General features: G+C 55.9%; 1 protein-coding gene across 1 annotated transcript; it reads left to right on the top strand.

Moving 5' to 3' along the window:
* Positions 1-5,620: 5,620 nt before the first annotated feature.
* Positions 5,621-6,328, top strand: LOC131831563 (large ribosomal subunit protein eL14-like). The gene has a single exon (XM_059173602.1). The coding sequence runs from the start codon at positions 5,650-5,652 to the stop codon at positions 6,280-6,282; it is 633 nt and encodes a 210-aa protein (XP_059029585.1). The 5' UTR covers positions 5,621-5,649; the 3' UTR covers positions 6,283-6,328.
* Positions 6,329-14,647: the final 8,319 nt, after the last annotated feature.

Raw genomic sequence — 14,647 nt, forward strand, 5'->3', positions numbered from 1 at the left:
AGATGGCTTCTCAAGGCGATGAGGAGCCGGACAGGGGCGGGGAGCCCAAGCGCCTGCAGTCTGGGTCCACAACCGGCACCAGTGAAGACTTCCAGCCCAGGCTTCCCAGATAGCCCAGCGGCTCCCCAAGATCCCTCACCTGGAGTCACACAGGCTCCGCCCTCAAGGGCCGGATCCGTTTACCTGCAGGGTCCCCAGAGAATGGATGTGCGTGCGCACACACACACGCTCAGGGCCCCAGGTTCCTCCCCATCCCTGAGTGACATTTAATGACACTCAAACCCAAGAGCATCCCCACACTTTTGGGATCAAGAGTCTGGTCTCACACTGCCAGTGAGAACGTAAAATGGTGCAACCAACTGGGAAAACAGCCTAGAAGTTCCTCAAAAAGTGAAAATAAAGTTACCCCGTGACCCAGCATTTCCACTACTGGGGATGCATCTGAGGAGAATGAAGACATGCGTCCATGCAGAAGCTTCCCAGCACCATCCATAACAGCTAGCCGGTGGAAGCGACCCACACATCCACCAAGTGACGAATGCACAAGAAATGTGGTCTGCCCGTTCCATGCAATATTACTCATCAATAAGAGGCGATGAGGTACTGATGCCCACTAGAACCTGGGTGCACCTTGAACATGGGCTCAGTGAAGGAAGCCAGTCACAAGTCCCCAGATCAGGCAATTCCACTCATATCAGGGGTCCGGAATAGCAAATCTATAGAGACCGCAAGTAGATCAGTGGTCGCCAGTGGTCACCAGGGTCTAGGGAAGGGAGGGAATCTGGAGAGATGGATAATTAAAAGTGTGGCACTTCATTCGGGGTCAAGAAAATGTTCCAAGGTAGGTGATGGCTGCACAGCTTGGTTAACATACCAGAAACCACTGGTATGAGTCCGGGCTCTCTAGAGACACAGAACCAATAGGATATGTACAGAGAGAGAAAGAGATTCATTTTAAGAAATCTGCTTTGCTCAATGAATGTAGGTGTTAATCTCATCCCTAAATTACCCTCACAGACTCACTCAGCATCATCTTTGAGCCCCTCTCTGGACACGGTGGCCCAGCCAGACTGACACGGAACACAGTGCATCACAGCGCGAGGTCGTACGCTGAGTGAGAGGCGCGCGGCCCGGGAGCAGCAGGTCAGCACTGCTCTCGTGAATGAGGAGCTTGGCTGCCGGGTCCTACGCGGGTCTGGGCCGCAGCGGTGCGCGTGCAGAGGGCTCAGCAGTCCTGCAGGAAAAGATGCAGGCCCCGCACAGATTCAGCAACTGGGGGGACCTGGGCTGGTCTGGCACCGGCATGCGGTGCCCGTGGGAGCACAGGCCCTGCCGGAAAGCCCATCTGTCTGCAGGACCGGCCAGGGAGGTGCCGAGGCCACGCTGAGACCCAGACAGAAGGTCTACATCAGCCGGGCGGGTGAAGACAACACTGGGGCTCCAGGCAAGGGAAGAGCTGAGAAACCGAGGCAGGAGACCAAAGGGAACAGTAGCCCAGTTTGGGACACAGAAGAGAGAACAGAATATGCACTTTTATTTGTCACTCTTTATTCTGCAGTGGTTTCTGGAAAAGCCTATGGAGCCAGCATCTTCCAAACTGCAAGTCATCAAGCGGGGGCGGGGGGGGCCGGGGTGCAACCCCTTCCAATCACACAGCGTTGGGGGGGCTCTGATGAGCTGCGGGGCAGGGCGGGCGGGCTCTGGTCCCAGCCACACCCTAACCGGAGCTGTGCCCCTTGTCTCTCCTGTGATGTCCCCATGCTCCTAAGTAAGGTCTGTGAAAGTGAGCGTGCACCGGCTTTTCGGTGTGTGATCCGCCACTGCTGGCACACGGGTTTGGGCGCCGGGGCCCGGAGGAGGCCTGGGCTTCAGGGTCACAGACGGGAGCCCCGCGAAGGAGCACGCCCAGCTTCTAGTCCCAGGAAAGGTGCCCCATCCCTGCAAATGCCCCTGCTCTGCAAGGTCCTTTCTTTTCTCTCCACACAGACACCCTGCTGCCCCCTGAGGAAGATGTCCCCAGAGACCTCACGCCTCGGGGTTGGGTACAGCCCTGAGCTCCTGTATCCTCACCGCATCCACTCAGCTCGGGAACTCTGACCCCAGACCCACCCCAAACACCTCCACCCATCCTCCCTCCCTCTTTCCTTCCCAGACCTGCTCCCCATCCCCATGGCATCCTCTGCTCAAACTTGGCCCCTTCCAGGCACCCTCTCCCTGGGCCCCTTCGGACTACACCGCCGTCCCTGCTCAGCGGCACCCAGGACCTTCTATTCCACTCCTGAAGGCACCTCGGAGCCTTTCCCGCTACCCACCTCTTCTCTCTACAGCTCCCTCAGGCTCTGGGGTTTTGCCAGAAAAAATAAATAACCATTGGTTTCCTGACGACCAGCCGCATGCCAGGTGGCCGCCTGGTGGCTGGTTCTCGTCCCTCCCCCGCAGCATCCCAGCTCCCCACCCCGCCCCCCTTCCTGCCTAACTCTCTGCTGCTGCCTCCTCTCCCCGCTCCTGGCTGCTGGCTGCGATGCTGCCTGCTGATGGTCTGCACCCTCTGGGTCACCTCACTAGTCATGGCTCCCCTACCCGTGGGTGCGATCTCTACCCAGGCCTGTCCCTCAATATCGAAGCCCCAGTTCTGGCAGCCGAGGGACCTCTGCCCAGGGTCAGCTGGGCTTCCCTAACATGCTCCTCCTGCCAGCTTCACGGCTATCAAGCCCAAAACGTGGGCACCATATCTCAGCCTCTCTTCTCCTCACACCTTCCGTACCAACTAATCATCAAGACCTGTGTCATGTGCTACCAGGATGTATCACCATTAACCCTAACCTCCCTTCCGCAAGGGTGCTGGTATTTGGTCCAGCTACATACAACAGAGAACCTCCCAACAACGAGACTAAACATGAGTGTTCCTTCTCTCACATAAAATCAACTTAGAGATTTCGCCTCTGGCAGAAATTCTCACTTAGTCTCTGGCATTAAAAGCCTGGGGTTCCCACCAGAGGCTTATTCGGGTGACTGGCATCATGACCCCGTGGAGTTAGGGCCCAGGCTCCATCCCCATCCTGAGTGCCTCATAGTCCAAAATAGCTGCTTCAGCTCCAGGCATCACATTCACATCCCAGATAACAGGAAAGAAGTGCATGTTCTCCGTCTTTTCAAAAATAGTTCCTAGACACTGGACACACCACCTCTGTTGTCCAGAACCTGACTGCGACGGAAGTTTAAAAATGCGTCTCTCTCACTGATGCCCTAAACCAAACCAGGGTTTGTTACTGTAGAAGGGGAAACTAGATGGAGGGGAGCAACCAGCCATTGTGACCACACCAAAGTACTTTTCTCCAGCTGAGCCCCAAAATGAAGCAGTCGGCTCACACTTGAGGATCCTGCTGTATTTAAAAGGAGAGAGAGAGAAAGAAAATGAGATTAGAGCTGCAGGAGGCGGGCGTGTGTCTCCACCGAGCAGAAGGCACACGCTACACGGGGCAGCTCACGGGAGACACAGGGTGCCCACCCGGGCAGAGCGGAAAAGAGCGGGCAGAACGGTCTCTCCCCCCACCCGCCTCTCTCTCCACCATGTCCCACTGGATGGGACAGCACTGAGCCTTCGCCCAACTGCACTGCCTCTGCTCCCCCTGCCTGTGCCCTGCACAGGTTCTCACACGAGCTCTTCCTCCCGTCACTCCCTGCAGCCTCTCCCGACCCCACACCAAGCCCCTTGCCTGGATCCTCCCTCGCCCTCTCTAGCCCTGGTCCATGGAAGCACCTGCCCTGCTTTATGAGTCCATCCCCTGACTGTCCTCCTCCCCGAGGCTACTCTTCTCGCACGCGCACGCGCACACGCACACGCACGCACACGCACGCGCACACACACGCGCACACGCACGCACACGCACGCGCACACACACGCGCACACGCACACACACGCACGCGCGCACACACGCGCACACGCACACGCACGCACACACGCACGCGCACGCGCACACGCACGCACACGCACGCACACACGCACACACACGCACGCGCGCACACACGCGCACGCACGCACACACGCGCACGCACGCACACACGCGCACGCACACGCACGCACACGCACGCACACACGCACACTGTGAGTGCTGCACAGCCTTCTCTTTGTAGACTCCTATAAAACATGCTGAACATTTAGGGTGCCTGCCTTCTTGCGTGATTTATGTGAGTGAGGTTGGCTGTAGGTCGCAGGATGTTTCTTGCTGTTTCCATCCAGCCCGATGTTTTTAAGACCTGTTGCCTTGTATACAAACATCCTGGGGCCTCCAGCTGCCCCTGGAGCCTGACGGAGCTTGCGTGGCTCCGTCACGCAATTTCACGCAATTTCCCTGGGATTGCACCAGAGAAACAGAATGGCGGGATGGGGGCGTACAGATCTATGAAGAGGGTTATTGCAGGGAAGTGGCCCACCAGTCCTGGGGGCTGGGCTGGGCTGGGCAAGGCTGAAGTCCGCAGAGCAGGCTCCAGGAAGCACAGGCTGGACCTCGCGGGCCAGCTGAGGCTACTGTCCACGAGCAGAATTTCTTCAGCTGATGGACTCGGGGCCACTCGGATCCTCCAGGATAATCTTCCGTAAGATTATGTATGATTATAGACCTAAATCGCAGCTGCAGAATTCTCTGAGATCTGTCGCCTACTGACCTTCCCGGGGTCTGCCCCACGTCCTGTCACTCCCTCCCCTGGAGAGGACCCCCAGAGGCCGCCACCTTCCTTCCCACTGCCTAAAGAAGTCCGTGATGAACATCTTCACACAACTTGCCCCAGGAATCCTGGTGGGAGTTTGTCTTGGATCCATCCGTGGGAGAACTGGTGGCCACCGGCGTGCATACACTTACGTTTTCTGGATTCTGATGAGTCATGCTAAAGAAAGACCACACCAGTCTGCGCTCCCCCAGCCCAGGGAACAAGGGCTCTAGCTGCGGGCACGAAGGGCATCGTCCAGCTTTCAAATGTTTGCAAGCCTGCTGCCCGTCAAGTGATCATTTTAATGGGTGCAAAGTGAGAGCCTTTTTCTCAATTTGCAATTCTTTAATTATGAGTGAGCTTAAACAACTCTGTTTTTATAAGTCTTTGAAGTTTGTTCTTCTGTAAATTACCTCTTTGTACACTTAGCTAATTTTTCTACTGGGATTCTTGATTTATTCTGTTAATTTCAATGTTTCCTTGTGTAACTTATTTTAGACATTATATAGACCTTCTCCCAATGAGCACTGAACAGAACTTCATCGTGGTACCATTAAATTCATCAGCTGATTATTGTCTTATAGTATCTAGGGATGTTATCCAACAAGTCCTTCTCCACCTCTGTGCTACAAAGTATCCATTCACATTCTCTTCTATTATCTCTAGGAGGTAATAGTTGGCTGTATATTATATCTCTACGTGTATGGGGTCCCTTTCTGGGCTTTTTTGACTCCATTGGCTCTGTTTTCCTTCAAATATACCATATTTTTTTCCCATTACTTCATGTTTCCAGAATGCCCTGATACCTAGTGGGACAAGTCCTCCTCTTTCTCTTCTTCTTCAAAGTCCTCAGAGATCACTGACAAAATTTATGGTAAGTTTATCAAGTCCCTTAAAATAATCAGCTCCAGGCCTTCTCCCTGCTCGCCCAACGCCGCCAACATGGTGTTCAGGCGTTTCGTGGAGGTTGGCCGGGTGGCCTACGTCTCCTTTGGGCCTCATGCCGGGAAGCTGGTCGCAATTGTAGATGTTATTGACCAGAACAGGGCTTTGGTTGACGGACCTTGCGCTCAGGTGAGGAGACAGGCTATGCCTTTCAAGTGCATGCAGCTCACTGACTTCATCCTCAAATTCCCTCACAGTGCCCGCCAGAAGTATGTCCGACAAGCCTGGGAGAAGGCAGATATCAATACAAAATGGGCAGCCACGAGATGGGCCAAGAAGATTGAAGCCAGAGAAAGGAAAGCTAAGATGACTGATTTTGATCGTTATAAAGTCATGAAGGCAAAGAAAATGAGGAACAGAATAATCAAGCTTGAAGTTCGGAAGCTACAGAAAGCAGCTCTCCTGAAAGCTTCTCCTAAAAAAGCACTGGCTACTAAGGGTGCAGCTGCAGCAGCTGCTGCGAAGGTTCCAGCCAAAAAGATGGCTGCTGCGGGCAAGAAGGCTCCAGCCCAGAAGGTTCCTGCCCCAAAAGCTGCAGGCCAGAAGGCAGCACCTCCAAAGGCTCAGAAAGGTCAGAAAGCTCCAGCCCAGAAAGCGCCTGCTCCAAAGGCATCTGGCAAGAAAGCATAGAAACCATAAGAGCCTTTAAAAGACAAGTAATAAAGGTTGTTTTTGACATGCAAAATAAATAAATAAATAAATAAAAATCAGCTCCAGACGTGAGTGGATTTATGGCTTAATTTAGGAGGAGACATCGTCTTGTACCACTGGTGTGCCATCCCAGAGCATGGATTGTTTCCCATTTATTCCCATCAATTTCTAGATCCCTGGCTGGAGTTTTAAGTAATTATCATTGAAATTTCATATAGTTTCAGATGGTTCCTACACACCTTCAAGTTTTTGTTATTATGGAAGATAGTATCTTTATTTTATTCCCTGGTTGATTATTTCTAGAGTGGAGAAACACTGTTCATTTTTTAACTTAATCAGGTAACCACCAACATTGCTAAGGCTTATCATAGTCTTTTGCTGATTCAGCTGTTTTGTTTGGTTTTTGTAAGGTGATCACATAATTCGCAAACACCAATCTTACGAAGATAATCATGCGTTTGACTCCTTGGAGATGGCAGAGTCATGCATGATCCATGCTTTATCACCACAGCACCAAAACAAAGTGCAAAGATGTTTGACTTACAGTTACTGGATGTATAAATGAATAAGTCATCAAAAGAATGTGCTGAAGATACTGCAGCCATTCAGAAGTGAAAAATTCAAGCAAGTTGGGTTGAAGAAAACATACATGTCTAATCGATTGTCATGGGTATCTGATTGAATCTAATTCGCAGCTCACATCTTTGGGGACTTATTATCAAAGACAAACCGTAGCCGAATCCACAGGCGTAAAGACAGTATGGGCAGATGAGTAAAAGACAAAGGAGAAGCAATTAAGCAGCAAGAATGCAACTTTTGCAGAATCGCAGTGAGCAGTGGGAGTCAGTGGCCATAGTCAGTCTGAGCAGGCACCGTCCATTCACATGCTTCTACTCAACATCTGCTTGGGTTTCTCGTTCCTCTCTCCTCCCCAGAAACACAAGCTTGGCCTCTGAATCTGTAGACTTTGTAGTAAAGTACATTGTCCTCCCCAGTATGGATGGGCTCATCCAACTCATTGAGGGCCTGAATAAAACACAAAAACTTGAAGAAGGGACGGTCTATGGACTTTCGGTTTGACTGCCTAAGCTCCGTCCCACCAAGATGGTAGAGGTCCTCAGTCCAGAGCAACTGGAAGGTCCCGATCTCAAGAAGATGAAAAGCCCACCCCACTCCCTGCAGATTTTTGGTAACTCTTCTGGAATGACATTTTTCTTTATGCTAAACTGTCAGTGTTTGGTGGGGGAGGAGCAGAAGGGTGTTCAGGTAACCCGAGACTCCTGACAGAGTGGGGACACCCATGTGCCCGCTCAGAAATGGCCTTGTTACTCGGTGTGATTTCCTACTTTGTGGCAGGGACATGGGTCCTTGGCAAGGTGACGATGGGGACCAGGACTCTTCTGCCAAGGCTATGGAGGCTGCGGAGGCCAGGTAAACTGACACCCTGATGTGCTCTGCAGTGCACCTGGCCCTCGGGAAGTCCTGGATAAACAGATCTGTCACTCCCGCCTTCCCACCGCCAGCACCCAGCCCATGGCTCTGCACACAGGAGACAGCTGGCAAACATTTGTTGAATAAATAAGGTTATTGATGTTTCTCCCTTGCCAGACAAGACCTGCTATTTGGGGAACCTGTTTGTTTTTCCAGATAAAACAGTGTCTAGTTGGGAAGCTGGAGAAGCTCCTCTGGGCTGTGGTTCCCGACCCTGGCTGCACGGGGGAGCCTTTGAAACCCTGAATCCCAGACATCATCCAGGCCCATGAAGTCAGGAGCAGGTACGTTTTAAAGGCTCCTGAGTGGCTCTGAGGTGTGGTCTGAACGCTGCCACTGTGCAGATGGAGGAAACCGGGCTCAGGCAGGGCAAGGGCTGGGTCCCACCTGGGGTGGGACCTCCTGGCCTGACTCCTGGTGGAGCGCTCTTCTGCACAGTTTGCACAGGCTACCCTTGCAGAGACGAGGGGAGTTCACCGAAGTCACCCCAGCTGACAGTGGCTCACAGTCTTCCTTCCTGGTTACCTTCCCTGGCCTCTGCTCACCGGACGTGACCGGACCCTAAGAGTTAGGCACCCAGGCAACTGAAAACTTGTCCCCACGGCCCATGGAGCCCTGTAGAAAGCCCCCTACACAGAGGGGCAACAAATGAGTTAAAACAAATGAGTTAAAACATTGCAGGTCTCCGTGGCACAGAGCATCAGATAGACAGCAGCCCTGGGCAGCCCTGTGCACGTGTCTGGACTTCTAGAAAAGCAGTTTGTTTCCCATCTCATGTCCCACTCCTGGGGCTGTATTCACTTTCTGTCACCACGACAGGGCACCAGAGAGGGCAGGAGCATCGCCCTCCCAGCACGGCTGGGCAAGAACATCGCACAAGAGCCGTGTCTGCCAGCCTCGGCTTCTTTGTCCCCTGACAGCAGAATGCGGATTTCCAACCACGATTCCATGAAAATGCATCGTGGACACGGAGCTGGAGACTGACCCAGGGCCCTTAAGTGCAACTGTGCGATGTCGACTGGGACCAAAATGAGGGCTGTGGGTGTCTCAGGAGTCCTTTTTGTTTTCTGTGCTTCAGCGGAGTTTGCAGAGAAGGAAGCCGGTGGCAGAGGTGAGGCAGGGAGAGGGACGTGCTGACGCGGCGCTGTCTGCTGTGTGACCTGCTCGCGTCCACACTTCTCTGTACCTCGGGGTCCCCAGGGTCAGGACTGCCCGAGGCTGCTGACGTGTTAAATACGTTCATAGGTAAAGTGATTAAGCAGAGCGCTGCGCACCGGGTGTGTCCCTGTTGAACACGAGCTGCGGCCATGGGGAGGCCCGGGTCGCTTCTCTGCCCTTCCCGCCTCACTTCCTCTTCCGCTAGGAAGTCAGACCCGAGCGGTAGCTGGTGCGGCATGGCGACTCGCGTTCTTCACAGAATCGTGTATTTGTCCCACGAGGGCGGATTGGACCCTGCCATGCCCTGCATGTGCTGGAGGCGCTGAGGGTGTAGGGGTGAAGCAGGATGCATGGAGGGAGGGGGCCGGATCCCAGGGAGCGGCTTCGTGCCATGTCCCCAGTGTCTGCAGGGGGGAGGCAGTGAGCTGGGAGTCCTCGCCATGGGAACGGGGCTGAGCCTGCGGCCCCATCTGAAACACCGGAGGGCTGCGCTCAGATCCAAGCCCTTCCCACACCAGCATGCAGTGAGTCCCGTGCTAGGCGGCCTCCCACATCGGTCACCAGCCATTGTACTAGCTTCCAGCGGGCCCCATCCGGGGCTCTCACACAGGACGGTTAGTTCATTTCCGTGTGATCTGGTGAAATTAAACCACTAAATATCCATTGCAGATTTACTATTTTCACTTTCTGCCACTACCAGAGGAGAAAAGTTTCCATATGATGCAGTCCTGGGGCATCTTGGTGGCTCTGTCGGTTAGCATCTGCCTTTGGTTCAGGTCATGACCTCGGGGTCCTGGGATGGAGCCCCACATCGGGCTTCCTGCTCCGCGGGAGTCTGCTTCTCCCTCTCCCTCTGTGCGCGCGCTCTCTCTCTCTCTCTCCCTCTGTGCGCGCGCTCTCTCTCTCTCTCTCCCTCTCTCGCTTTCTCTCTCTCAGATGAATTAAATAAAAAAAAAAAAAAAAGATGCAGTCTGTACCTGCAAGGGCTTCCCAGAGCACCCAGGAGACCAGGAAGGATCCGAGCACCACAGAATTGTGTGCACTATCAGAAGGCAGGTCAGCAAGAGCGCGCTGGCCCGGTATAAACAACAGTAGGTGCTTAGAGGGAGAGCAGGCTCACCCGTGCGGTGTGTGAAGCCTCACGTATGAGGCGTGACGTGAGCTGGAACGGAGAGGGAACTGGCCTTGGACAGGCAGAGATGTGGGTGGACATACCCATCAGTTCATGTTCGTGGCCAAGGACCGAGAGCAGCAGATGAAACACCGGAAAGGTGTTACCTCACTATTCCTGTACATTCCCCTCCGATCCCCCGATGTCGGGAGCCGAAGGACCAGGCAGTGAGCACTCCCTCGGGGACGCCCCCTCTGGAAGCCCTGCAGGACACAGAGCAGACGTCCCCCGCATCCATCTTGTTTTCTCGGGGATCTGGGAAGAGGAACCAGCTAGTGTAGGGCATGCAGATGGCGTCTACTCGAGGCCTTGCCTGCTGGCCAGCGCCCCCTCTACTCCCGACGCCGCAGAGGAAAACAAAGACAGCGGGACACAAGAAAGGGTGGGAGCCCGGACAGGGAGGAAGGACCCTTCACGCACTGTCGGGGGCAGGAAAACAGGTGCATCCACCTGGAGAAGAGCGGGGGCTCCTCAGAGTATGACAGAGAAATGCCACCCGATCCACGTATGGGAGGGATCCACATACGAGGCGGTGAGAAAGGAACAATCCTGCCCTCTGTGCCACCTTGGTTGGGCCCTGAGGGCGTGATGCTGGTGAGAGAGGTGGGCGGAGAGACATGGCCGTCTGACCACACTTAGATGCACAATCAAAAACAACAACACAGGGAACGCACTAGTGGTGGCTGGAGGCGGGCGGGGGGGGGGGAGGATGAAGAGGGTCAGAGAGCACAAACCTGCGATGACTAGTTAACAGTTCGTAAGTTGGGGAAAACCCTTCTGCCTGGAGGGCACCTCCCTCTCCTCCAGGACCCCTGCCCTCCCCAGACCACCTGGGCCTCTCCTCTGCTGGGTCCCACCGTCACTGACCTTGGGACGTCCCTGTTGCTCTGTACGACCTCTCGCCCATCCAGCCCCACCTTGCTCGTACTGCTAACCCTCGCGGACATGGCCCCCGTGTTCCCTCACCCACTTCCTCTCCCCGCCCAGGGACCCCCACCATCACTGGCCTGGCCCTCCACTCCTCACCCTCACACCCCATGGTCCCCACCCTGAGGCTCAGATCCCGATGCAGCCTATGTCTGCGTGGGGACATAACTGAACTGGGGCTGTCCTCAATCCCACTCTTACTGTCCCCACCGGACAGACAAGTATAAATGCCTCCACGGCTGCACCATAGAAACTCGTGGCTCTGGGGGTCCTCCCCGCCCGCCCCCAGACAAGCTCCGACTCCCGGGGACAGTGATCAGCCTACTCATTTTACACCCCACCAAATGGTGCACCTAGCAAGCCTCCTGGTACTTGAGAGAGGCTCAAAGTGATTTCTTAGGAAAAAATGACAGTTGTCCAAGAAAAGCTATAGATCATTCCTTTTAGACAATCCTAAAAACTCTAGGGCAGCACTACATGCTTAATATTAACATTTTTTAAAAGATTATTTATATATTTATCTGACAGTGAGAGAGAGAGAGAGAGGAGAAACGAGTAGGGGGAGCACCAGGCAGAGGGAGAGGGAGAAGCAGATGCCCCAGTGAGCAGGCAAGTCCAATGTGGGGGCTCAATCCCAGGACCCTGAGATCAGGACCTGAGCCGAGGGTAGACACTTAACCCACTGAGCCACCCAGGAGTCCCTAATATTAACATTTTAATGTTTACTTCAATAAAACGGTCAGTGCTTTGCATCTGGGGTACTTCCAAATTGTCCAAGAAAATGAATTTTGGGGTGAGCCTCTCATGTAGCACAGAGGCCCCCATCGGATTCTGTATTCCGTGTTGGGAGGGAAATGATCAAGACGGACTCTCCTGGCAGCTCTAGAGTTTTCCAGGCTGGTGGCCAGGGACTGGCGGTGGCTTGTCCTGGGATGCAGACAGGATGCTGTCTGGGGCCTGAGGGACCACCTCGTGCCTCCCTGAGCTGAGACAGGCCACCCCTAGCACAAGGACAAGCCCTCAGAGCCCCGGCTGGCCCGTCCCAGCTGTGACTTGGCTCTCTCCGAACTCACTGATTGCCTGCCCAGGGTAACAATAGTCCTGACCAGCTAAACAGGCTGAAAAACCAGCCTGCGAACGGCCTTATCAGGTAGCTCTGTGTCTTGCCTTCTTGAGACACCGTAGCACAGCCCCAGAGTGGGGATGGGGTCTTCTGGAAACAGCCCCTTCCTTCCCCCACTTCTCAGCAGGCCCCAGGACCTGCCCACACCTTCACACTGGGGCCCTCTGAGAGGGGAGAGGCCTGTCCCCATGGGGGCCCAGTGCCTGCGTCACTGAGTGCAGCAGGGGACAGCCAGAGGCACCGGGGAAGACACAAGTCCCCACTCTAGCCTCCCGAGCTGTCTGAATCTCCTGAAGCCGCAGGATCACCGCTTCCCACTTTCATCCCCTCTCTGGGGAGCCCGCCTCCCCTCCCAGGGGCTCTGGAACACCAGCTCAGGCTGAACACAAAGCCTGCTGCCAAGTCCAAGGCCCTTCTGCTCCCACAGGGAGGCTCTCCTCTCCAGTCTGAACTCTCTGGGCAGAGCGTGCCTGGTCCCTGGAGGGGACGCAGCCCACCAGGGTGCCTTTCCCCGCTGAGAGTGGCTGGGTGAGTCAGCACGCAGAGCCGAGCCGCAACGGGCTCCCAGCCACTGGCCACCTCCTTCCTTGCGTCTGCTGCAGGCTCTGGGTCCCGGCGAGGTGGCCGTCCAGCCATCAACGGCTCTGGCCAAGACAAGCTGTTTTTCTAAGCGCTTGTGGCATTCTGGGCCCAGAAGAGAGAGAATGCCACCGGCCGCCCCCAACCCACAGCACCGCCCACGACACTCTGCAGAGCAACGGGCGAGGCGGCCCCTCCAGCAAAGCCTCTGGAAGCCCAGTTTCCCAGGGAATCGCACCTTGGCTCAGACAGGCCCCCATGGAGACAAACTGAAGAGGTAAAACCCAACCTGTCACCCGACAGCTCTGGGGACCCCACCGCCCCCCCCCCCCAACCCTGACCAGGTAGGGAGCAGGTGCATTGGTTTCCTGGAGGGACTTGAAGTCTGGGACTGACACCCCCAAGCAGATGTGCTGACCCGGCGCAGAATTCCCAGGTGCTGCTGCTCCCCAGGGCCTGTTCTCCACTCCCACTCACCACTCTCCCCCCTCCCGTCTCCCCCTGCCTCCCCAAGAGTCCGAGTCTGCACAGAGGCAAGAGCCACTGGTCTGGGGCTCCTTGGTAGCTGGTGGTCACCTGAGACCCCCTCCAACAAAGGGAGCCATGGGAGTGGGGAGCTCCTCTGGCCTCGCACGATGACAGCGAGGGAAGCAAGCCTCGATTGTCACCTCTGGTTTGGCTCCTGGACCTAATCGACCATCCTGCTGCCTGATTTGTTTTAATGATAATTTGGGGGCCCCCAAACTTCCCCTGTGGGGTGACGATGCTGGGAAGAAGTTCACTAGGAGCCAGCTCGGGAGGGAGCACTGGGGCCCCAGCTGACGGCCCCCAGGTTGAGCCACAGTGAAGGCCCCCGGGGACAGAGTCTCCCGGGCAAGGTCACCCCCGCTGCCAGCTCCAGGCCTCCCTGCGCCCCACCCCCCGTGCTGCATAGCTCATGTGCGAAGCATGAGGATGGCGCATCTTCCCTCGCACACTGGACCGGCCCCTGCATGGGCTCTGCTCCCGCTCCGCGGTGCTTCCGGCCTGGCCCCGCCGCAGGCAGGGCTCATGGGGGGAGGGAGAGAATGAAGGAGGCTCTGACCTCCCTGAAGAGAGAAACCCAGATCCGTTTCCCGCATGGCTCACGCTGTCCAACCCCAACGCCCGCGATCAAGTGACTCCGCCAACGGGAGTGCATCCCCCCTTCTGTCAACCCTTCCGTCAACTCTCAAGCTGCCGCGGAAACGTGCCCATGGCTGTGTGCTCACCCCCTGCCGCCGGAGCCACGGCGCGACCCGTCTGGGCAAGCCCGGGCCCCGCGGAAGAGAAGCTTCTCCTCTCTGGGGACTTAGCTGTCCTCAGCTGCCATGCTGGGAGCAAGCCCAGGCCTCACAGAGGGGCCACATGACGTGTCCCGGCCGACGGCCCCACCTGAGGTCCGAGCTGACAGCTGGCGTCGGCCACTGCCAGCGCGGACACCTGCCCTGGTCACCGTCCAAGCGCTGTCAGGCAAGAGGCCCCAAGAGCCAGCCGGCGGAGCCCACCCACCACCTCAAGGGCCAGGAGGAGGGGCAAGCCTGTGAACCAGCAGCATCCCTGCTTCCCTGAGAGCCACCAGGTCCGAGGACGACTGATTGATTGCCGTTCGCAGGAAACTGAGCCGGAGTCGGCGGGGAAGGGTCTCGGGGCTGCGGGGGCACAGGTGAGTCGCACTCCCCGGCACGGCGCAGGACTCTTTCTCATCCCCGTGAATCTTCTGCTGCGAGATCCTGCCAGGCGTCGCCAACAGTCCGCGCCAGAGCAGAAGCAAGCTAGAGCATTTAAGGGCTCTTTGAATCCTAAAAAACCCATTGGCCATGCTCGCCCTAAAGGCGGCGCAGCCCCAATACCTCCCTGAGCCTGTTGCATTTGTT

This window comes from Mustela lutreola, chromosome 5 (assembly GCF_030435805.1).
Source record: "Mustela lutreola isolate mMusLut2 chromosome 5, mMusLut2.pri, whole genome shotgun sequence".
NCBI classification, from domain to species: domain Eukaryota; kingdom Metazoa; phylum Chordata; class Mammalia; order Carnivora; family Mustelidae; genus Mustela; species Mustela lutreola.

What these genes read in the sequence shown, in the direction of transcription:
- LOC131831563 (XM_059173602.1), top strand. Translation starts at nt 5,650, where the DNA reads ATGGTGTTCAGGCGTTTCGTGGAGGTTGGCCGGGTGGCCTACGTCTCC.